Here is a 24,550-nt window from a genome sequence, read left to right on the forward strand (position 1 = left end):
ATTTCCTTACTCTGCTTCTTTACCTCGCGCTACCAATGCTACAAACTCTAATTCCATAGTGGGATGAGTAATGCATCTCTATTTCTTTGAAGCCCATGTTATTGCAACACCTCCTAGAGTAAATATCCACCCACTCACTCATGGACTTGGATTCTTATGGATCCATTATCCAACTAGCATCATCGTATCCTTCCAACAAAATAGGAAGACCGCCACACTGTAAACCATAGTGCATAGTTTCCTTCAGATATTTTGATACTCTTGACATTGCATTCCAATGCATGTGACCAATGTTATTATTATACCTAGTTAGCCTACCTACAAAGTTATATTTAGATACAGTCATTGTTCAGAGTATCCTCAATATTATCGAAATATCCCCGATATTATCCGTATCTTCGGCTTAGCGATACCGATAACATTGGTAGTCTCAAAAATTCCAAGTATCGGTGATGTATTGCCAATGTATCGATATTGCCAATATTTTCGACTGTGTAAATTCCCAAGTGTTGCTTGTATCACCAGTGTATCAACAATATTTCGATATTATCGCCAATTCATCAATATTGCCAAAAATATATTTATTAAAAAAAATCTCATTTCAAAATTTTTATGCAATGTTCAAATTGTCGACAATAATATCGATCATATCGTGATATTATCATTATCGCAACATGTACGATACCAAGACCATAATCTTTCGTTTCCTTTCCAGTTGTTGACGATTTCTCGGCGAAATATCATATGTTGTTGATACTCTGAAATATCAATGAATGCAGTGTTTTAATTATTGACGATATCGGCCGATATATCTCACGATATATCTTGTATCCCAGTTATGCGATACGAAATGCACAAGCAGTGGGATATATCCCAAATTTTTTATCCAATGAGCATTTTCGATTTTCGATCCTTTTTCTATAAATTATGCTAAATCAGTGTCAAATTGTTACAAATTCATTTCGAGATTTTGAGGAGATGGGCCGAGTTGCGGAAAATTGAAATTTTCAAAATTTCCCAATTTCTCACAAATCAGTTGCAATCTTTGTGTCCAAACATAAAATCAAACATGTAACCTAATCTAGTGATTCTTCTTTTGCTTTTTGAATGCATTGCTTGTGTTTCCACGCGTCTTCTTACAATTATAAATTATATGAATAGACTATGAATATACTTAGATCAATTCGATTAGACAGTGCATAAATTAGGACCTCATATAAAGAAAACCTATTATGTGCACTTGTTTTTTGTGATGTTTTGATTTATAAGTGTGTATTGATGTCTTTTTTAACAATCACTGAAGTTTCAGTGAAAAATTGAACTAATTTCCCAATGTTTCCAACAACAACGATATATTACGTGATACAGCCAATATATCCCATGCAATAACCGATACAGATCCGCATCCCAAGGGTATATATGTAATGCGATACCGATAATTCGAACACTGAATGGATGTTTGGATGGAAGATTGGATGAATGGTTGGATGGATAGATGGGATGGTTGGACTGGTTTATTATGACAACATATGCTTTTAGGCCTAAATGAAAAAGTATCATATATTTTTTTGAGTCAAATGAAAACGTACACTGTATGCATTCTTTTTGCAATTTTTTTATTCCTAAATATGCAAATATGTGTATTTTAGCATCTTGTAAAGTTTCACTAAAAAATTCTACTGTTTCCCACATGTTTTCCAATGTTTCCTCACATTTCCGGTTATCGGCGATATTGATATTATTTCTATATCCCTAGCCAGCAAAACCCAAAGTGATACAAACACTTCAAACACTGGATATAGTATTCTTGACACTGCATTCCCATGCACGTCACTAGAGTTATTTAGTATATCTACTTTGCCTACCAACAACATATGCCATATCAGGTCTAGTACAACACACAACATTATTTAACTAGTAATCACTTTCGAAGATTCTAGTTGTGTTGTCGATCCACCTTCATCATGTTGACATTAGGATTGAAAGGCAAAGAAACATATCTAGATTCAAAGTGATTAAATTTCCCAAGTATTTTCTCTGTGTAATGAGACTTAAATTAATTCATTGCCTTTTCCTTGCATTTTATTCTCTAGGATTACATCATTGATCATCCCCACCCATGTCTTTCAAATCGAAGTTGTTAGATAGTTTTTTTTAAAAAGTTTTTATACTTTATATGTTGGTAGTAAATGAAAGAATGATATTTACATAATAGGAATATAATAACCCCCTTATTTTATACACACACACACACACACACACACACACACACACACACACACACACATCTGTTAGATTCATTGATCTTAAAACTATGAGATAGGATTGTCGAATTTCACAACTCTTGTTTAGAGGCTTGTTTTAGTCCAAAGTATTTTAGAAATTTATGCACTTTTGCGTTCCTAACTAGGCATGACAAAGCCCTCAAGATGTTCCGTATAGATTTCATCTTCTAAATCGCCATTTAGAAGAAGTCATTTTAACATCCATTCGGTGGATCCCTAGATGATGATAGATGCTAGGGCAATAAGATTCGAGTTTTCCGGCTGTATGCCTCACTTTTAAGCCACCGTCCTTTCTATATCCCTCCAAACTTACTTTACCAAACTATTACCGTGTTGTACGGGCACATTTTTACCGGACCAATATGCCCTTGCTTTATAATTTGCATTCCTTTCACTCACTTACACCCAAAAAAGAAGAAGTTAGAACTCATCCATATCAAAATATTCCTTCGTTTCACCCCTTTTCTTCATTAAACCTCCATTGAATCTCCATATACTATCATTGTATATCTACCATCTTCCATCTTACTCAGGGTTATGTTCATTCCCTCAAACTGGATGCATCGATAAATGTGGAATCTTGAAGGCTTTTCTCCGTAAATCATGTTTCACTTCAACGCACTCCTTTTCTTCTTCTTATTCAACACAAATTTCACTGATACGGCGGCTGTGAGAGGTAAGGATGTTTAAAATATGAAGAATTTACTTAGATCTCGGTTAATGTCATGCACTTCTCAGTCAATTTCACGAAGTTCCCAGTCAATTTAATGAATTTCTCGGTCAATTTCATGCACTTCTCGGTCAAGTTCACGCAGTTATCCGTCAATTTCAAGAAGTTCGCCGTCAATTTCACCAAGTTCCCAGTCAATTTAATGAATTTCCCGGTCAATTTCGTGCAATTATTCGTCAACTTCAAGAAGTTCGCGGTCAATTTCCATAAAGTTCTCGGTCAATTTAGTGAATTTCCCAGTCAATTTCATCGAGTTCTCGGTCAAATTCAATGGCTTAGAACTCAATTTCACTCAGTTCTCAGTCATTTTCATTACGTTATCGGTCATTTTCAATAAGTTATCGGTCAATTTGGTGGTCAGTGAAATGCACCGATAAGTTGGCCATATTGACTGAGAACTTCATGAACTCCCTGCAATTGATTGATTGAGAACTTGGAAATTTTGACCGATAAGTGAATTTCCTACTACTCAGTCAATTCCACCTTGTACATGTGAATATTAAATGAGTTATATCTCATGTGTCATTGTGTTTGTTTTCAGAAAATGACTTCGAGAATCATCCTATGCTCATATGGTGGGGAATTACTACGCGAAAACAATCGATACACGTACAAATGTGGAAAGTCGAAAACTACTGTTGTGAGCATCGAGACTACATATGAGGAGCTTCTATCTAAAATGTACAGGATTGTGAAGAGTACGCCAAAGGATTATGATATTAGGTTGAAAGCATTGCACCCTTACTCAAACCAATCAATCGCTCCGACTGAGATTGAAGACAACGAAGATATGAGAGTGTTCTTGGCAGCACAGTCGGAGCATCTGGATAAATACGTCCCTTTCATTATAAAGACAACGCAGTGCGTTAACGAAGTAATACTCAAAGACCTCGTGGCTTACAGTGGTGTCGAACACGACACCCCAACAGTTGGAAGTTTGGGTGAGGAACATGGCGTGAAATATGAATATATGGCATCACCTTCACAGGTTCCTCTAAGCAACACTCCACTACTCGATCTGGTTCAGACATCAAACTTCATGACTAGTTAAGTGAGTTCGGCATGTGACCTTAAGCTCAGAAGTGAATATATGGCATCACCTTCATCTACAAGAGTAGATTTTCCTTCATCATCCAATGCCAAATATGTACGGGGAAGTGACATTCCACTGCCCGAGCAGGCTCAAACATCAAACTTCATCACCTGCCAAGACATTGTGCCTTTTGAGAATGTTGCATTCACCAATGTAGACCTATCACTGTATTCATATCCATTGGATGAGCCGATTGATATAGCCGTTGAGCAAACGTTTAAGGATGAGAGCCAGTGTCAGTATGTTTTGAGTTAATTTACAATTTGCAACAACTTTCAATACAGGGTCTTGTACTCGTCACCCAAGAAATTCACAATGACGTGTTTCAAAGATAAGTGTGAATGGAGGGTACACACATCTAGGGTGAATGATGCGAGGATATTCAAGATAAGGACTTACATGTCCATACATACATGTGGCATGTTATGGATGAAGAGTGATCACCGACAAACCAGCAGTAAGCTAGCCAGTGAATTGGTTGTCAGTCACATCGAGAAACGCCTAGGATTAAGGCCGAGGGACATTATCTTCGCAATGCAAGAGAAGTATAATATTCTTATTAGTTATAAGAAGGCATGACGTACTAAAGAGCCCGCAATCAATCACGTAATGGGGTCTTATGAAGACTCTTACAATGAACTCCCAATGTCCTTGCATGAGCTGATGAAGGCGAACCCAGGGATGGTGACTGTCGTGCTTGTTAGTCCACGGACGAGTGGGTTCGAGAGATGTTTTGTTGCACTCGGACAGTGCGTTAAAAGTTTTCAAATATCTCTGCGAAGGGTCTTGGCCATTGACGGCACGCATATAAAAGGTAAGATCAAAGGTGTTCTGTTCGTTGCTACAGCCTTGGATGGCAACAATCATATTTTCCGAGTCACTTTTAGTATTGGAGAATTATAGAACAGCAGTAGTTGGAACTGGTTCCTTGCCCACCTCAACTGTACGTTAGGGGATCTACTTGGTCTTGTGATCATATCAGATCGACATAAAGGTCTAATGAAAGAATCACGTCATGTCTTCCAAAATGCAATCCATTGCTACTGCGCCTACCATATATACCGAAACTTGGTAGACACGTTTAAAGACAAGTCGTTAGAAATCTACTATTGGCAAGCTGTAAAGACTTATAGGAAGGCTGAGTTCGAAAAGTTAATGCACGATATCGAACTTGCCAACCCCCCGGCACATGCACGACTGAGAGAAATAGGCTACAAAAGGTGGGCATCTTCGCACTCTCCAGGAAAAAGATTCAATTTGGTCACTACAAACATAGCTGAGTGCGTTAATGCTCTATTCAAAGAAGCACGAGAATACCCCGTGACTATATTGATAGATACGGTCAGATTTAAAATTCAAGAAATGTTCTATAAGATAAGAGAATCCGCATCATCATTTGTAAGACCGTTGACACCATGGGACAAGAAACAATTAAAGGATCTCACACCAAAGGTGCGAGATGTTCGTTCCTATGCAATTTCTCACAATGAATACTATGTTGTGGGAGACTACAATGATACTATCAAGCTTAGTGAGCTTTCTTGTACATGTCGCGAGTTTAACGTAAAAGGGTTCCTTAGTTTTCATGTCCTTTTAGCCTGTATAAATTATAATCTTCCTCATTATTCTTATTGCCCCCCGTTGTACACGACGAAAAATTACCAGACCACGTATGACGATTCCGTACACCCAGTACGTGACAAGAGCAAATGAGAAATATCACTTGAATTCAGGGAGTATTGTGCGAGAATTAAGCCCCCACGACAGAGGAGGTCAGCTAGAAGACCGAAAAAGGCATGAATTCTTTCCTGTAGAGAGGAACGAAAAACGGTAAAATGCGGAAGATGCAAACAAACAGGGCATAATCACCGTAGTAGCGAATTTCCAATACCTCTAGAATAATGTAATTTGTAATCATTTTTTGTAATGTGACAGTGAATGATATAAATCGAAGACGTTTGTTACATTTTTTTGAAATTGTGAATTTATTACTACGATTTGGACTTTGAAAGAAGAGTAATAATCATGAAAAGGGATACTGACCCTAATTATGATCAAAATGAATATGGTCAGTTCACTCGGTTATCAGTCAGCTCACATACAATTTATACGCCTCTTCCATATCCATCACAACTCCCAATTGGCTTAATATATGATTGGCACGAGTTCACAATTAATTAGCATGAATTATCGATAAAGTGCAGACCTCCACTTCGAGCAGTCTCAATTCAATTACCAAAATAGTAAAGTGATTTGCTAACATTAACGAAAGAGTCTATTACACCGTTATCGATGAATTTAACAAAGTTATCGGTGAACTTCACTCACTTCGCGGTCAATTGCAATCACTTCGCGGTCAATTTTACTCACTTCGAGGTGAATTTCACTCACTTCGCGGTCAATTTCAATCACTTCGCGATCAATTTCACTCACTTCGCGGTGAACTTCACTCAGTTCGCGGTCAATTTCAGTCAGTTTGCGGTGAATTGCAATCACTTCGCGGTCAATTTCACTCACTTCGTAGTGAATTTCAGTCACTTCGCGGTCAATTTCAATCGCTTCGCAATCAATTTCAGCCACTTCGCGGTTAATTTCATGTTAGGCTCGTTCAATTTCATGTTAAGCTTGTTCAATTACATTATAAGACGGGGTAACATGATCTCTCCAAATGGATGGATGGTCCAGATACAAAACATACATCATGATGGGACCCAAATAACTTCGACCAACAAAGCGGGGTCGACCTCGTTTTGCTTGGACAATTTGAGTAGCGAGATCGCTACTAAAGTGATCGAGCCAAGTTATGTGGGTCCCATCATGATGTATGTTTTGTATCCACACTGTCCATCCATTTGGAGAGATTATTTTAGGGCTTTAGCCAAGGAATAAGTCAGATCCAAAGCTCGAGTGGACCCACCACCACAAAAAAACAATGTAGAGAGGGACTCTACCATAGGCCTTCAATTTCCGTTGTTTCTTTTGGTGTGGTCCACCTAAGCCTTGGACCCGCCTCGTTTTTTTGCTCATGCCCTGAACTCAACTAACATAACAAATGAGCGTTGTGGATAAGTCACATACATCACGATGGGCCGAATGGTTAAATATGTCCTCTCTTATGATAGGTATGATAGACAAAGTGACAGTAAGGTTATTTGAGCACATTTTGACAATATAAATATCTTATAAATCTCACCCTTTTCTCCCCATCCGAATTTGCAACCCTAAAATTGAGAGAAAATGAGAGAAAGGAGGTGCAAGCGTAAGTTTTCTCTCCCATTCGACCTGCAAACTTCAATACCTTTCTCCCACACAAATTTGCAACCCTAAAATTAGGAGAAATGATAGATAGAAGAGAAATGATGAGCAATAGTGAGGGTCAATTTCTCGAAGAAGGTTGCCCCTCTCTCCCTCGACCCGTAAACTAGCTGTTACTGTTTTCGCAATAAGAACTCCAGCAACGATTATGGGTAATGTTGTGATTCTCGCTTATAAGTGTATGTTTTCTAATGGATCATTACAAAGCCATATGGTCGTGTAGCTAGTCGGCGATCTTCCCCAATAAATATAACCCTAGAAGCAACTTCGAGTTTTTGAAACTAAGGAACGGTGCGAACATTATTTTTAGGTTACTGCTTATCAAACTTATGCTTTAGTTAATAACTTGTACTTGTTGATTTGAGAATGCATGATAACTTACATGTGTTTTAATTTTCTTTTATAAATTCCGAACATTAGCTTACCGATGCATGCATGTTCGATGAAATGCCTAAATGAGTATATTGCTAGAATTGATATGTGACTACAATGCATGTTGTAAGCTCTAGATACTAATCAATCTGAGATGCATCATGAAGGGGATGAGAGTGAAATAGTATATGAGATCCGGTAAAATGAGAATATCCATACACTATTGCACATGGTAAACCAAAGTGGAAACAATTTCATTTATAATATGAGATTGTACATTGTTTCCATACATACATAACCAAATAGAAAACATAAATAACACAACTACTAACTATTAAACTACTAGGTTGAAATGATCCACTTCTTACAACACAGTAAACACAAAGCACATAACCACAAACGTGGCTTGACCTGAGACCTAACGGATGCGGTGCCGCTCCCTTCTTTTGAACACAACATAACACTTCCTTCAAGGTGCGGAATATCTTCTAGTTCCATTGCTCCTGCTTCTCTTCCAGTTCGGTCAGTCTGGTCTTCATTTCAGCCTTCATATCAGTTAATTCAGACCGAACAGAGGTCAACTCCTCTTCCACCCGACTGAAGCGCTCCTGTATAAGCGGGGGGGGGGGGGGGGGGGCACAAAATCTTCATCGATGTCATCGTCCTCATTTTCCTTCTCTTCTTCTTCTTCCTCCCCCGCTTCTTCTCCTCCTTCGACCTCTTCTTGCTCATTCGATTTCAAGCCTTGCATTGGGGCTGGGACGAAACCCACAATCTCGGGCTATCTTACAGACCAACCGTCCGAACAATAAGGACTAAGTGCTTTTGGAGGTGACGGCGGTCAAGATATGACGCATTACAATAGATGGGTAACAGACATTCTCGCCCATACCCAATAAATATAGAACCTCCAACATATACTGTGTTAGTCGTGCGTGATTTCCCGATCTAGGGTACACATTGTACATGAAGAGAAGGTGGAGGAACCTGTAAAATGGAAGCATCGTGGTTACCTTCAAACAATTATCGTCCTGTATCCAACTCTTACGTTCGCCACAAACATGTACAGTCCTCTTATCCCTGTACCTGGACCTCTTCACGTCCTTCTCTGGAACAAGCATTGACCAGCATGGCACCCCAGAAATCCTCTCAATGGCAGCCACGTTAAAAAGTTTTGAAAGAATTTCCGATTACTACGTTGAAAGTCATCTACTTTAGACATGGACTTCGAATTGCCACATAAAAATGTCGCACAGTCTCAGCGTCAGCATTGTTGTAGGGTGTGAAGATGGGATCCCACCCAATTGTGGTAAGCCACTCGACCTCTTGAGTATCGACGAACAAGTCCTTACTCATGTTGCGCTCAAAGCATATCTTGTGGTTGGCGAATCTTCCCAAATCCACGATGCCTTGTTCCGCCTCGATTACCCAGCCACGAGTAATTGACGATCCCACTCGAGATGTAGATGAACCTGTGCGAGGTCGGGTGGTCACTCTCTTAACCCGGGTGGCCGCGGCCGTTGAGGTTGACGCAAAGTTGTCCTCCCTTCGCTTGGAGCGACAATTATAGTGTTGTTCCACCTCTTCCTCGGTGTCATGCTTCTTAGCCATAAGCCTCACAATTAATGGGAGCAATAGCCATGAAGAAACAAGAACAAGGAAAGCCCAAGCCTCACCATTAATGGGAGCAATAGCCATGAAGAAACAAGAACAAGGAAAGCCCCCATAATCGTAATTGCTTAGGGAGATGGGTATGGATTTTTTAATGTTTGGGTGAAAGAAGAGAAAGTATGAGAATGGGAAAGGAATATAGGTTTAGGTTTTTTGGATTTGAGTGGAATAAGAGAGAAAATTGAGAAAATAAAAGGAAATGGGGTTGGGTTTTTGGATTTGGGTGGAAGTAGAGAAAGATATGAGAAAATGGAAGGAAATGGGTTGGGTTTTTGGATTTGAGTGGAAGTAGAGAAAGATATGAGAAAATGGAAGGAAATGGGGTTGGGTTTTTAGATTTAGGTGGAAGTAGAGAAAGATATGAGAAAATAGAAGAAAATGGGGTTGGGTTTTTGGATTTGAGTGGAAGTAGAGAAAGATATGAGAAAATGGAAGGAAATGGGTTTTGTGTTTTTGGATTTGAGTGGAAGAGGATAAAGATACGAGCAAATGGAAGAAAATGGGGTTTTGTTTTTGGATTTGAGTGTAAGTAGAGAAATTTGAGGTGGGTCTTGGATGGAGGTAGATGTGAGAAAATGAGATAATGAAGATGAGAGAAAAGGGAGAAAGATGAGATATTAGGGAGTAGAAAGAAATGAAGACTATGATGTAGCATAAAAGGAAGAGAAAGAACAAGATGGAGTAGGGTGGGCCGACCGGGCTTGGGGCAGCAATGTAGGGTCGACCGGGGTGGTCGACCGAGGTGGGACCTGGTCGACCGGCAGGTGGGCTGGGCAGTAATGTGGGGTCGACCGCGTCCCACCCCGGTCAACTAGATCCCATCTCTTGTCTCCTCTATGGCTTTTCTTATCCATTAGCTTGATGGGTTTCGTTTATTTGGCCTCTTGTAATAAATCTTAGGGTGGATGAACAAAAAACAGAAAAGAAAAGATGCAAGAGAGGTTTCTGTATATTTTTGGGTTTCCACTTTTTCTTTTTTAATTCAGAAAATTGAGAAAATTAGGAAAGTGATGGTTTTCTTTAATTGAGTTTTTATTCGGTTAGAGCCTAAAGGCGCAAAAGCCTCTATTGTAGTCGTAAAATCCAATTGTTAATTTCAAGCTTAGTTGCCATTAGTAGCAAGAGTAACCACAAAAGTTGAAAAATAAACTAGCTATGGCACAATGCATATAGGATTTAAGATCTTAACAACCCAAACCTTTTAGTAATCATGACATTTTGAAATCAAAGCATCACTAACTATTTTTCAACCATATACATCTACGATATTGTAAAAAAAACAAGCTATTTTACAACCTGAAGCATATTTACAACCCCAAGCATCTAAGAATTACACAATCATGAACCATCCTTGAAGTGCCAAATTTATGCAACTATAATTCAAAATTTCAATTAGAGTAAGGAAATTGGAGAGACAATGGGATGAGTTAGAAAATTGAGTATATTTTCAACATACAAACGTCAAGCTCCTTGACTAGATGCTAGTTCTTTTATAGTTTTGAATTGAGCAAGTCATGTGTAAACTAACTTAGGTGAAACCTTTCAGGGCTGTTCACAGATCAGATTTTAGAGTGTCAGAGAGTGGAATAAGCTATGTTATAGATGATGCCCTATCATGTGTACTTGTAATCTTGGCTATGTGGCTGGCCTTTCTTTGCTTTTTAATGAAACCTTGTTGCCTTTAAAAGAAAAAGAAAAATAAAAATCAAGTTCACTAATTTTCATGTCAGGTTAATTTTTCTGCATAATAAAAAAGACTTCAAACATGGCTATATCAACTTAAATTGAGTAACTTATCAAGCCATGTTCGAAAGTCACCAAGGTGACCCATGTGAGTCAACCAAGTAGTTAAGATGATTCAATTGTCAGTTTCAAATTAACTGTAGTCAAGTCAAAATGAGTTGCAATTGAAGGATTCTTACTGTTGAAATTCACCAAGCTAAACTTGAAATTGACCACGAAGTGAGAGTGAAATTGACCGTGAAGTAAGTGAATTTGACCGCAAAGTGAGTGAACTTGACCGCGAATTGAGTGAACATGACTGAGAAGTGAGTAAAAATGGTGCCTTCATCAAATACAGTGGGGTCTACATAATGAAGTCAAGACTTTGAAATATACATATCATTCGTAGCTGCTTTAATGGGGGGACCATTTTCGTCCTATATCGGGTTGGCAAAACTCGAAAATGATGTATGTGGCAAGTGTATTCTCGACCAAAAGAAGAAATATAAAGAAAATGAGAGTTTTACTGCTAGGGTGGACAATCAGAAAGAGGAGAGAAGAAATTAGAAAATTGGGGTTTTACTGCTAGGGTGGACAATCACAAAGAGAAGAGAAGAAATCAGAAAATGAGGGTTTTACTGCTAGGGTTAAACCGTGTGAAGAGAACAACAACTTTCGGAAATTGTGTTTCTGATAAAGTAGGGGCATTTTGGTCCCATAATCGGGATTGCAAGTTCTGCCCTACATATTTTTTGGTAAATGTTTAAATTGAGTTATGGTTAACCGTTGCACAAAATGTCAAATATATTTCATGACAAATATGCCACAATCATATCCGTATGGAAGTCTCTTCTCCAATAGTCCAATCATTCCCATCCAGCGCAGACGTATCTCCCGTGGCATGGAATATAATAGGCAATCCCTCCTTCATCAGCTCAATATGTTCCTTGTATCGATTGACTACCCTCAAATATAAACTATTGAGAAGAACAATCTCTCATTCTTGAGGGTGGATGACCATCAAATACCAATGACTGTTGTCGTGGTTCACCTGTACGTATGCCTGTCCGTGTTTAACAAAATAAGATATCATTAAAGAAATGATAAAAATGGGTACACCCAACGTTGATAAGTTGCAACGACAGCATTACCCGTTCATACTGCCACATGGCCTTGGCCCCTTTTCGATGTTTAATAATTCCAATCACACCAACCTAATCAACTCGTAATGCTTTCCGCTCCAAGTCGCTGCCTATGTCCCGATACATTCTCAATATTGACATATTCAACTGGAGACATGGTTATTACAGACCAAAAAAAAAATTAGAACAAATCTCACAAAACACAAAATAGAGTAACCATAATCCAATTTAAACATTTACCAAAAAATATGTAGGGCAGAACTTGCAATCCTGAGTATGGGACCAAAATGTCTCTGCTTTATCAGAAACGCAATTTCTGAAAGTTGTTGTTCCCTTCGCACAGTTTAAACCTAGCAATAAAACCCTCATTTTTCGATTTCTTCCCTCATCTTTGTGATTGTCCACCCTAGCAGTAAAACCCCCATTTTCTGATTTCTTCTCTCCTTTTCGTGATTGTTCACCCTAGGAGTAAAACCCCCAATTTCTTTTTATTTCTTCTTTTGGTCAAAAATACACTTGCCACATACATCATTTTCGAGTTTTGCCAACCCAAGATAGGACAAAAATGGTGCCCCCATCAAAGAAGCTACAAATGGCAGGTATATTTCAAAGTCTTGACTTCATTATATGGACCCCACCGTATTTGATGGGGGCACCATTTTCACTCACTTCTCCGTCAAGTTCACTCAATTCGCGGTGAAGTTTACTCACTTCGCAATCAAGTTCACTCACTTCGCAGTAAATTTCACTCACTTCGCAGTAAATTTCAGTCACTTCGCGGTCAGTTTCACTCACTTCGTGGTCAATTTCACTCTCACTTCGCGGCCAATTTCACTCACTTCGCGATCAATTTCAAGTTTGGCTTGGTGAATTTTAATAGTAGGAATCCTTCCATTACAACTCATTTTGAGTTGACTCCATCTTGTTCTTTCTCTTCTTTTTATGCTACATCATAGTCTTCATTTCTTTCTACTCCCTAAGATCTCATCTTTCTCCCTTTTCTCTCATCTTCATTATCTCATTTTCTCACATCTTCCTCCATCCAAGACCCACCTCAAATCTACCTTTCTCTACTTCCACTCAAATCCAAAAACACAACCCAATTTTCTTCCATTTTATCAAATCTTTATCTTCTTCCACTCAAATCCAAAAACGCAAAACCCATTTCCTTCCATTTTCTCATATCTTTCTCTACTTCCACTCAAATCCAAAAACTCAACCCCATTTCCTTTCATTTTTTCATATCTTTCTCTACTTTCACCCAAATCCAAAAACCTAACCCCATTTCCTTTCATTTGCTCATATCTTTCTATACTTCTACTCAAATCCAAAAACCCAACCCATTTCCTTCCATTTTCTCATATCTTTCTCTACTTCCACCCAAATCCAAAAACCCAACCCCATTTCCTTTCATTTTCTCATTTTTCTCTCTTATTCCACCTAAATCCAAAAAACCAAAACCCATTTTCCTTTCCCATTCTCATACTTTCCCTTCTCTCACCCAAACACTAAAAAATCCATACCCATCTCCCTAAGCAATTAAGATTATAGGGGCTTTCCTTGTTCTTGTTTCTTCATGGCTATTGCTCCCATTAATTAAGTTGTGGAAATGTTGAAAGAGTATGTATGTTACAAGTGGGTAGAAGTCCCACCTTTGGAACATGAAAAGTGGAATAATGCATTGTATCTTTATTTTATTGTTATCAGCCCAGTAGGCATGTGCATTATATGAGCATGACATGAAACATGCATTTTCACAGCACACATGCACTCACTGGGCTTAGTAGCTCAAGGTTTCCTTTCTATTTTTTTACAGGTGAGAGTAGGGAGCTGCAGGAGTAGAGGTTGCAGACTCCAGTTGTCCTTTTTGTTTTGTACATATCAGTGTATATATTTTTTTGTAGTACCTTGTATATGTACATCAGGTATAGTAAATATGACATGGTTTATGTTTTAGTTTTGCCTTGATGTGCTCAGTTGTACACAGTAACACATGTTGAATATGATGAAATTTTGAGAAATGATATGTGTTTGTCATCTTTACTTTCAGAAATCCTCATTGTGGAGCCCCACTTATGGGACTTAGTATGTGATAGTTGGAAGCCCCAAAATCTGAGTTCTATGGAGTCTGTCAACCAAAATTTGGTGGACAGTAATCACGGATTACCGACACTAGATTTAAGGTCGTGACACATTATCTTTGCCTTGAATTTTTCAACTATATAGTTTATTTTCATCTTTCTTTAGAATATCCATTTACAACCTATGGGTTTAGATCTTGGAGGTAGGTCTACTAATCTTTGTGATTTATTATTCATTGTTGAGTCCATTTCATCATTCATGGCCTCATTCCAAAAGGAGGCATCATGGGATTTCATTACTTCCTCGCAAGTGGTTGGATCACCTTCGACACTACGAACTATAACATGTTCTAGTTTGGTTTTATCCCTATTTCTTTTTACTAGAAACATGTAAAAGCCCGATCCAAAGTTGTAATTGGGACCTTTAATGGGTTTCTTACTTTTAGGTTCTAAGTTTTCCTCATGAGTGGTAGGCTTAGTGAGAAGATCGAGTAGACTAACTTGTTTTGGTTAAACTCAATGCCTATGTAGATATATAGAAAAGAAAAGAAAAACTCATACTTATTATTTCCATGAGCACTATTGAAACAGAATTCCCCACAGGTTCCATTTTCAGGGGTCTTGTTTGAATAGGTGGAAATCCCATATTTGTGAGAGAACAGTCACCACTTATCTTGTGCCAGAGAAGTGGACTATGGAAAAGGCTAAAGAAAAAGAAGAGAAGTTGAGAGAAAGAGAGCATATGGGGCTAGGATGTCCAACCCTCCCTTATTTATAATAATAGAAGAAAAGCTACAATTACATATATGCCCTTATATGAAGGAAAACCTATAGGATGGCTAAAGATAAACTAGTGAAAATGTTACCTTGCCTATGGAGCTCTTCAACCCATTTTTTAGCTCGAATAAATGAATCCTGAGGGCAAATGTGTCATACAAGTGAGGCACAATAATTTCTTTGCAAGCATCATAAATCAATAATTGGAAATAAATTGATGACCTTATCAATTAGCAATGAAATATATATATATATATATAGAAATGAACCATTGCCTTTTAAAGCAGATTGACCCAAGGATATATGCATATTTTCACCTCATACACGACAAACACTTGCATGTCATCACCTACACAATTAACCGCAAAGATAAGCGTAACAAGGCAAGCATATCTGCTGAACCAAATAGGGTGTTCCCATGTAAGTATGTATGTATGCTACACAATTAGTTGTGTTTGTACATCTATATGTATGCAGGTAAACAATACCTTGGTTTCAAGAATTATGCAAATATGGAAAAATAATGTAAATAATACCTTTGGTTTTAAGAGGGATGCAAATATGGAAAAAGAATATGTGCACTGAATGCAAGCACATCCACTCATATAAATACAATATATTGTGACGCAAACTTGAGAGGCTTGAAAAGCTTTGAATTGCAACAACTGAGTAAAACGCAGCAAAAAAGCAGTAGAAATTAAATATGATGGAGAGATAAATAACCAATAATCGATCAATCTTCACATCATCATTTGAGGAAAAAATCGAAAGTCCCATATGTTGACTGCCAGTATCTGACACATGGTGGTGGAAGGATTCCTGGTAGGATCATTTAAAAAATAAAAAAATAAAAATGAAAAAGTCCCACCCCATTTATCTTGTTTGCTACTGAATTTTTTGGAGCTTTCACGTTTTCAAATTGGATTGGGTTCAGTTCTACCACTCTGCAATCCTTGTGAAGTAGAAAGTTGGAAAACAGGCCTTCCAGATTCGTTCTGATATGATAGTTTTGATGACTTTAATGTCAAGTGGGTGTCTATACAACTCTAACTGAGAAGTTTAGAGACTAGGTTTTCAACTAACTTTGACCATACCCTTAAGGCCTTAACCTTCCAAACTAGACCCAGAAGATCACCTAATTTTAACCAACTAAGTCTTAACCACGATCCATACGGATGGAATTCTGCAGCTGGACAGTCCAAGGAGTCTGTCAAGTAAATTCCATTATTTTTAGAAAGTCCAGTACTTTAAGTTGTCTTTATTGATTTTATAAACAGCTTAGATTGTATAATAAATACGAAGCATGGAAGCCAAAAGGGAATGTGAGACTTTTGTGGATGCAAACCTTTTATATGGATGTCACCAATAAGCAAGGGATGTTATGTTGTTTTGTGAATGAATATAAGTACAGATCTCCTTTCTATGGTAGCAAATTTTGTTGTTGCCTATTCACCTGATTTCCTCAATGCAAACTTTTGGAAGGCTATTGCTGACTTTTCTGGCTTCATTTTTCTGATTCTGGGTAATAAATTTGGCTGAACACAGTATACATGTTCCTTAATTCTGAAAATACATTTCCATTCAAATATTGTTTGCATCAAAGATCATATAAGATGAGATGGATATCCCATCCTAATGTATCGCATAGATCAAAGATTTGTAATGAGAAGCAGGATGTAGAGAAGTCAAGAAATTGACTGAGAGAGGAAAGACGCTGCAGTTGACAATCCAACATTGAGGGCCCATAAATCCCCCGATTCCACAGGACACAAAAGCCGACCCCTAGGACATGGAGAACAATGAAGTGGAAGAAGTGGCATGATCGAACCCCACCCATGCGCAAGATGCAAATCAGACAGGTAGACCTTCACTATCAACTACCATCAAAGCCGAAGAGAACATGATATAAAGGCAGATCATGGTGATGGATTGATACCATCTCTAAACTTGGTAATGAGTTCTTTTCAAGCGGTGGAAAAATTATGCATCTAGACCACACATCCATCACATGCATCCCAAATGATCCCACGAGCAGGCCGATTGAAGATCAAAACCACATGGGTCAAGATTAGTATTTTAGACCAGATCAGCAGTCTAATTAGATTGTGGGCCCACAAGTCTATAGGTTTATTATTTAGATGAATTAGAGTTACTTACGAACTGTTAAACAAGTCTACTTTTAGTATTTTGTCGCTCATTTTGTAGGCCACTTTTCAGTTATCCAACAATGTTGCATGACAAGAAATGGTCCCCTTTGAAATCCTATCGACATGTGGACACAAGATTATGCAAATTTTATTTCCTTCTGGTGAGTTATGGCCAATTTACAGAGAGCATGCAAGATTATGACAAGTTTGAGGATATTTAAGTCATTTATAATAATTAATTTAAATAGTTGGTTAGGATTAGAAGTAAAATGGATTTCCTAGACTTGCCTCAGTCAATTGGGCAATGCCTCAATTTATCCAATATCTACTCCAACTGCAGCATGGCGTTTCCTGGGGAAATAGGAAGAGAAACTTATGGCACCTATTATAAAAAAAAAAAAAAAAAATTTTGGCACCTTAACTCAATTGTGGGTCTTTGATCAACTTGGAAGGAGTGGAATAATAGAACCTTCTGCATTATGTCAAGAGTCGAATGAGTATGTTTTTCAAAGCGTAAAGTGACGGGCCTTAAGTTGGGCATTGGAACTAAAGGTCTTTCAGGGTTGTTCAACAGAGAAAATTATTGAAATTTGGGGTGAGGAAAAAATTTGTTCTAGATGATTGCTTGTCATCTTAGTTGTATTTTTGGCATCTTTGTTGGATTTTTGCTGTTTAATAAAATTTAGTTATGTTACTGACAAAAGGATTAGAAGTGATATATGGTTTTGGTTATATTAGGGTTTCTTTTGCTTTAGAAAAAAGGTATGTCAGCATATAGCGACTCTTTTATGGAGTTCATCATTATTTTGAATGCACCGAACTAGTTTCTTTATTTCCTGTGATAGGTTTCATGTTTCTATTGCTGCAATCTTTAGGTGCACCTTTCATGTGACACCTTAAGGTCTTCTTTGAATAATTATAGTGATTGGTGGAGCAATTGGAGATGTTGTGGACCATTTGAAAGAGATTTGACCGCAAATTGGTTTGGATTCATTCCTTCTTAGGTAACTCCTATTTCTTTTCAATCTTGTTGCAACATGAGGCTACTATTTTGGTGATCCAAACCATTGCTTTGAAGGGCCTCCCATGGACATGATTTCTCCAAGATCTCGAAGATTGGAAGACCGTCAAACTGCAAAGGGATGGTTAAAGAAGAAAATGCAGCAGTTGATGTTCTATCAAAGCAATCAAGTATCAAAGGGCTTTAATCTGTAGCATCCCCATCCACAAATGGCATGCCATCAGATTAACAGCTTAGGTCACAAAATTATATTTGAAAGTGATCGAGCCACAGCAGTTGTCCATCCCATTGGGGGGGGGGGGGGGGGGGAGAGTTGAGAGTTCAAGGATTAGGTTTTTTTTTTTAAAAAAAAATTTTTAAATTTTATTTTAAAAATCAAACTTACTATGTTAACTACAAAAATACCCCCAATTGTTGTTGTCTGTGTGTTGAAATTAACTCAAGCAATTATGAGTTAGGCTAAGCAGGATCTAAAATTATAGCACGAGCAGCCCCATTAACAAATCCCGTTCCACTCTAGCATGCACCATACACTCAATTAAACTATGAGTCCACAAGTCTTTTCTTACTACCTCCTAGATCCTCTTAGGCATTGCCCTTACCCTTTTAGAGCCTTCAACTTGCACCAACTCACTCCTAACCAGTGCAATTCTTGACTCTTCATTGCAAATGGCCAAACCATATCAGGGCACATTTGGGGTGAGTCATAGCATTATGCAGATAGAATTACATGGATATTTACGATGATAAATGTTACGACGGCAATAAATTGGTGTTTGGGGGTGACATTGACTATCAGTATAAGACTATCTATATAGATTATCTAATGTTTGGAAGACACAAATTCACATGTCATATGTTAATAATATGTAAACTATTTTTTTTATTTATCTTTTTAAAAATAATTAAATAACTTATATAAAATAATGGGCAATTGAAAAAATAATCAAAGATAAACAAAGATGTACACATGCAGTCAGCCTGACGACTTGCCGAGCTTGAATTTTGGTCTAGGCATGCTTGAAACATGGGTCATTTACTGTACAAATTAATAATAACAAAATATTTGTCCGTGGAGTGTGACATCCACTCCGTCCATCAAGCTGAACCTCTTCATGTTCACCATGCAAATAAAAAATCAGCACAATCCAAAAGTCAGGTGGGTCACACCACAGAGAGCAATGTAAAATTGCGCCAATGTAAAATCGCGTCTAAAACCTTTAAGTCCACATAGAGTGCCCACCTAAGTCCATCAGGCTGATTTTCGGAGTATCCCTATGTCATCACGAAGAACACCCAATGATTGGGTTAGGTGGTGTTGATGGCCCATATTGATCACACGAGTGGTCCCACATGTGGTCCAGTGAGCCAGTTTGGTCTCTCATACGGCTTCCTATGTTTTCTGGGCTTAAATTATGTGTTGGGTTGAGGTTTAAGTCCATAGGCTGATGTAATGTAATAACTTCAGTGAGGAATGGAATTTTATTTTTATTTTTTATTTTTTATAGTTCTATTACTAAATCACTTTTTTTTTTACACACTCACGCCACACACACACACGAACGCCGTGGGATTTCACCACCTTGGCATTTTTGTACTTTTGCTTTTAATGAATAAATCCCTAATTAAAAAAAGCACAATGTGAGTGAGAGATTATTGTTGTCCTCTCTTTCTCCTCACTTTTTTCTCTGATCTTCCTCCTCTTTCTCTCTCTCTCAATCACAGTTTGAAACATGGTATTAGAACAAGACTAATCTAGAGCACTGTTTCTTCTCTCTTCCACACTTCTTCTCTCTTTCTTCTTTTATTTCTTCTAGGTGGATTTCTAAATTGTGTGGGGGTTGATCTACCCAAATCCTTTTTGTCTTTGTTTTTCCACCATATGGTGGGTAGTATAATCGTGTACCATGAATGTGTGTGAGAGGCCCACTTTCATATATAACCATCGTGATAGGTCAAAGGGTGCCATCATGCATCTGTGGTCAGAGCTAGGGACAGATTTGAAGACAAAGGTACGCGTAGAAGTTGTTTATGGTTGGGATTAAAGATTGAGTGTGCATGTGAAATTTTGATGCAGGACAATTAACCACTTGCTCTAAAAGCTCGAACTGTTAGAGCATGGCGAATTAATCCCTTTATCTCATAGCCCAGGCCCCACATTTAAAGGGTTAGAACCTCGGCCGAATCCCCCTCGTGGGCCCCAAATCACACGGGTACCGCCTCACACGGGCCGCCCACCCCGAGTGTGTCCCCGCATCCCACAGGCTACCCCACTCGAGCCTGTGTAAAATATGCATTAATCACCCCTAGTGAGGAGTCTCGAACACGAAACCTCCCCCGTGGGCCCTCCCCACCCCGAGTGTGCCCTTGCATCCCACAGGCGACCTCACTCGAATCCGGTGTAAAAATACCCCTACATTAATCACCCCTGGTGAGGAGTCTCGAACACGAGACCTCCCGCTTTGATACCAATTTGATGTAGGACAATTAACCACTTGCTCTAAAAGCTCGAACTGTTAGAGCATGGTGAATTAATCCCTTTATCTCATAGCCCAGGTCCCACATCTCGTGGGTTAGGACCTCGGCCGAACCCCCCTCATGGGCCCCAAATCACATGGCTACCGCCTCACACAGGCCGCCCACCCCGAGTGTGCCCCTGCATCCCACAGGCGACCCCACTCGAGCCCGGTGTGAAAATGCCCCTACATTAAAATTTTGAAGCAAGCAGTGTAATCAATTGATTGTGTTCATTTTTATACATTGTTTTTTTCTTTTCTTTTATTAAGTATGTGTTGGGCAAGTGTGAACACTAGAATTCGGTGCTCACGCTTTTTATCTTTGTTTTTTAGGCTATATGGGCTGATTTGGATTGATGATGTAGTAGACTTGGAGTCGCCACCAGCCAATTAACTCAAAATCCTGCAGTCGACTAGAACCTGCAGAATCTGTAAAAGCCACAGAATCCGACTCTCTTGCTTTAACTTGACTCCTGATCTGCCACCTAGGACTCCGAGTAAGGGACCTCAATTACAGAGAGGGAATGTGTTAGGCACTCTCTCTGCCCGTACGAGTGTACGATCTTTACCTCGTGTGGTAAGTTGATCTTGGGAGATAAAACGATAAGACGTAAAGTATTAAAATGAGACTAGTCAGGCTTGAATTTTTGATGTGGCAAGGTCCGAAATTCCGGCAAGCCACAGAACATATGTCCAGAGAATGTTTAGAAGCAAATAGATGTTAAGATGAGATGTGGTGATGTCAGAATGACATACAAGAGGACTAGACTATCATGAGTTTCTAATGCGACAGGATCCGAAACTCTGGCAAGTCACAAAGGATATGTTTAATGATAACCTAGAGAAACAGGGGGGGTTGAGAAGGGAAGTAATGAGACTAGACAGGCTTAAATTTCTGATGTGGCAAGGTCCGAAATTCCGACAAGCCACAGAGCATATGTCCAGAGAATGTTTAGAAGCAAATGGATGTTAAGATGAGATGTGGTGATGTCAGAATGACATGTAAGAGGACTAGACTATCATGAGTTTCTGATGCGACAGGATCCGAAACTCTGGCAAGTCACAAAGGATACGTTTAATGATAACCTAGAGAAACAGGGGGGGTTGAGAAGGGAAGTAATGAGACTAGGCAGGCTTGAATTTCTGATGTGGCAAGGTCCGAAATTCCGGCAAGCCACAGAGCATATGTCCAGAGAATGTTTAGAAGCAAATGGATGTTAAGATGAGATGTGGTGATGTCAGAATGACATGCAAAAGGACTAGATTATCATGAGTTTCTGATGCGACAGGATCCGAAACTCTGGCAAGTCACAAAGGATACGTTTAATTATAACCTAGAGAAACGGGGGGGGGGGGGGATTGATGAAGTATGAATGCTAGTGTTTATGGCACAATCTTTGGCTTGCACTTGACATGGCTTGGAGGTTTATGTGCATCATGGTTGGAAGGGTTGACCTAAGTGGGACTTAGGGGGCTGAGAGAGGGTTGGAGGAGGTTAGATGGGGGGCTGAAGAAGATGAGAATTTGAGAACTCAAGCGCGTGCACTCTCTCTCTCTCTCTCTCTCTCTCTCTCTCTCTGTTGGTTTTTTTTCTTGGTTTTTGAAATGAAGAGGGGGGTATTTATAGCCCCCTTGGGATGGTTTCTTGGTAATTCTAGGGATTATTGAGGGTAAATGGTGATGTGGCAGGATACGATTGGTTGAGGGAAGGTAGATGCCACATGGCACTTTCTTATGGGTTAAAGGGCTTCGTAAAATGGTAAATAGTAGGAACTCCAGGGTTAAATAGGTCTAGCATAGTTGACTTTCGAGGGGAGTAACAATTGTAGCTTGGGGCACATTTTTCGAGAGGGGCAGTAATCTGATTATCTCCGGCGGTAATTGGATTACCGCCTCTTACTGTTCACTTTCGCAATTTAGCCAGCTTGCTTGTCCGGGCCTAGAGAGTGGCTAAAGGCTTGAATTTGAGGGTTTGGCTTGGAAACAACTTGAGTATGGCTCGGCTTGGGTAGTGGTTTGGGTATGGCTCGGCTTAGATAATGGCTTGGGTTCAGCTAAGGTTTAGCTTAGGCTTGGAAATGTTTGAGGTTTTAGGTAGGGTGTAGGGTTTAGGTTTAGTTCCTAAGGATCATCCATGCTTCATGAAGTTGCTAGCCTGGGTGGGGTGTCTACAATAAGTTAAATTTTCTTCCCTTGCGTGTTCAATTCCCCTTCAAAAATGGAAGTCAAGAATGAAGCCAAGACTAGTCTATTATTTCCATCTGAGTCTATAAATCTTCTACTACATCGATCAAACTTAATAGAGCAAATTACTTACAGTGAGCCATAGCTATAGAGGTATTTCCTACTATTAAAAGGAAATTAAAGTATTTGACTTCCCCCAAGCTTGAAGAAATTTTGACAGAGAAGATTGGGAGGCAAAAGATGCTCATATTAGAGCCTTGTTATAGAATAGTATGGAACCTCATATTAGTGTGAATGTTTTCTTCTTCAAGACAACAAAAGAAGTGAGGGAAAACTTGAAGAAAATGTATTCAAGAGAGAAGAATTTAACTCCTATCTACAAGTTGCTTCAAAATATCTTTGCTATATAACAAGGAGGTAAAAGCATCGGGGAATATTATTCAGCCTTGCGAAGCATGTAGGAAGAACTGAAAGTGTACCAACCTCTGTCTACCGATTATGAGACCATGAAACGGCAGAGAGGAATCATGTCTTCATTTCTGGTCTTTGCCCTAAGTTCGAGCTCGTGTAAGCTCAGATTCTTGAAAGTAGTGAGATCCCATCTGTCACAGAGGCATTTACATGTGTTTAATGTGCAGTCAGCATACATTCACAGAGTTCGTCTTTGCCTAATCACTTTGTGTTTGTTTCTATACTTGGTAGAGAAGATGGGGCAGGTTGTGGTAGTGTGGTCATAGAGAATGATTTGGTGGTAAAGATTTAGGGGAAGGTCGTTTTGGAGGTAGAAATGAGTGGGGAGGTCATAGTACAAATTTTAGTGGCAGTCGCAGTTGTAGTCATGGTAATTGGCAGTGCTCTCATTGTGGTCTTAATAACCATATTGCTAATACTTGTTAGGATCATATCAGTAAGCTAACTTTAGGCAAATTAGGTTGTTTCCAAGCCTATCTTCACCCATCCTAAATCCAATACTATAAATAATATAGTTACATTGTCCAAAGAAGAGTAGGGATGTCAATGGGTCGAGCTGGCTCGTCGGGCTTTCGAGCTTGGCCTATGTTGGGCCAAGCTAGGGCTAGAGTGTCAGGCTCGAGGGTCGGGCTTGAGCTTAAAACTCAAGCCCATTTTTTAAATGGGTCGGGCTTGGACGACATACAACCCATTAGCCCGACATGGATCCGGCTCATTAGGGCATAGATAGGTATTTTCTAAAAAACACCACTAGTAACCATGCCTCTCTCTCTCTCTCTCTCTCTCTCTCTCTCTCTCTCTCTCCATGTATGTCGCGAAGAGATTGTCCTCCGAGCCGATCTCTTCGAGCTCACTGCAGCTACTCCATCAAAGGGGTCGGAGACAAGATTGAGGTCGTCTGGGATCCAGAAGGAGAGCTCCAATTGGGCATGGTTGTGGTGGTGCCCATTTGCGTATTGGTGGGGATCTGATTGTGGGCTAGAAACTTTCTCGGTTTGGGAATGTGGGTGGTTGGATTGGAAG

General features: G+C 39.2%; 1 protein-coding gene across 4 annotated transcripts in view; it reads right to left on the reverse strand.

Annotated features, from left to right (window-relative positions):
- LOC131258284 (ras-related protein RHN1-like) overlaps window positions 1–24,550 on the reverse strand; it is an 81,549-nt gene that overhangs the window by 14,393 nt on the left and 42,606 nt on the right. For all 4 annotated transcript variants that reach the window (XM_058259504.1, XM_058259506.1, XM_058259507.1 and 1 more), the window contains one exon: window positions 15,278–15,326. In XM_058259504.1, coding sequence (XP_058115487.1) covers window positions 15,278–15,326 — 49 coding nt within the window. The remainder of the gene's footprint in view (window positions 1–15,277; window positions 15,327–24,550) is intronic.

Source organism: Magnolia sinica, chromosome 10 (assembly GCF_029962835.1).
Source record: "Magnolia sinica isolate HGM2019 chromosome 10, MsV1, whole genome shotgun sequence".
Classification (NCBI taxonomy): Eukaryota; Viridiplantae; Streptophyta; class Magnoliopsida; order Magnoliales; family Magnoliaceae; genus Magnolia; species Magnolia sinica.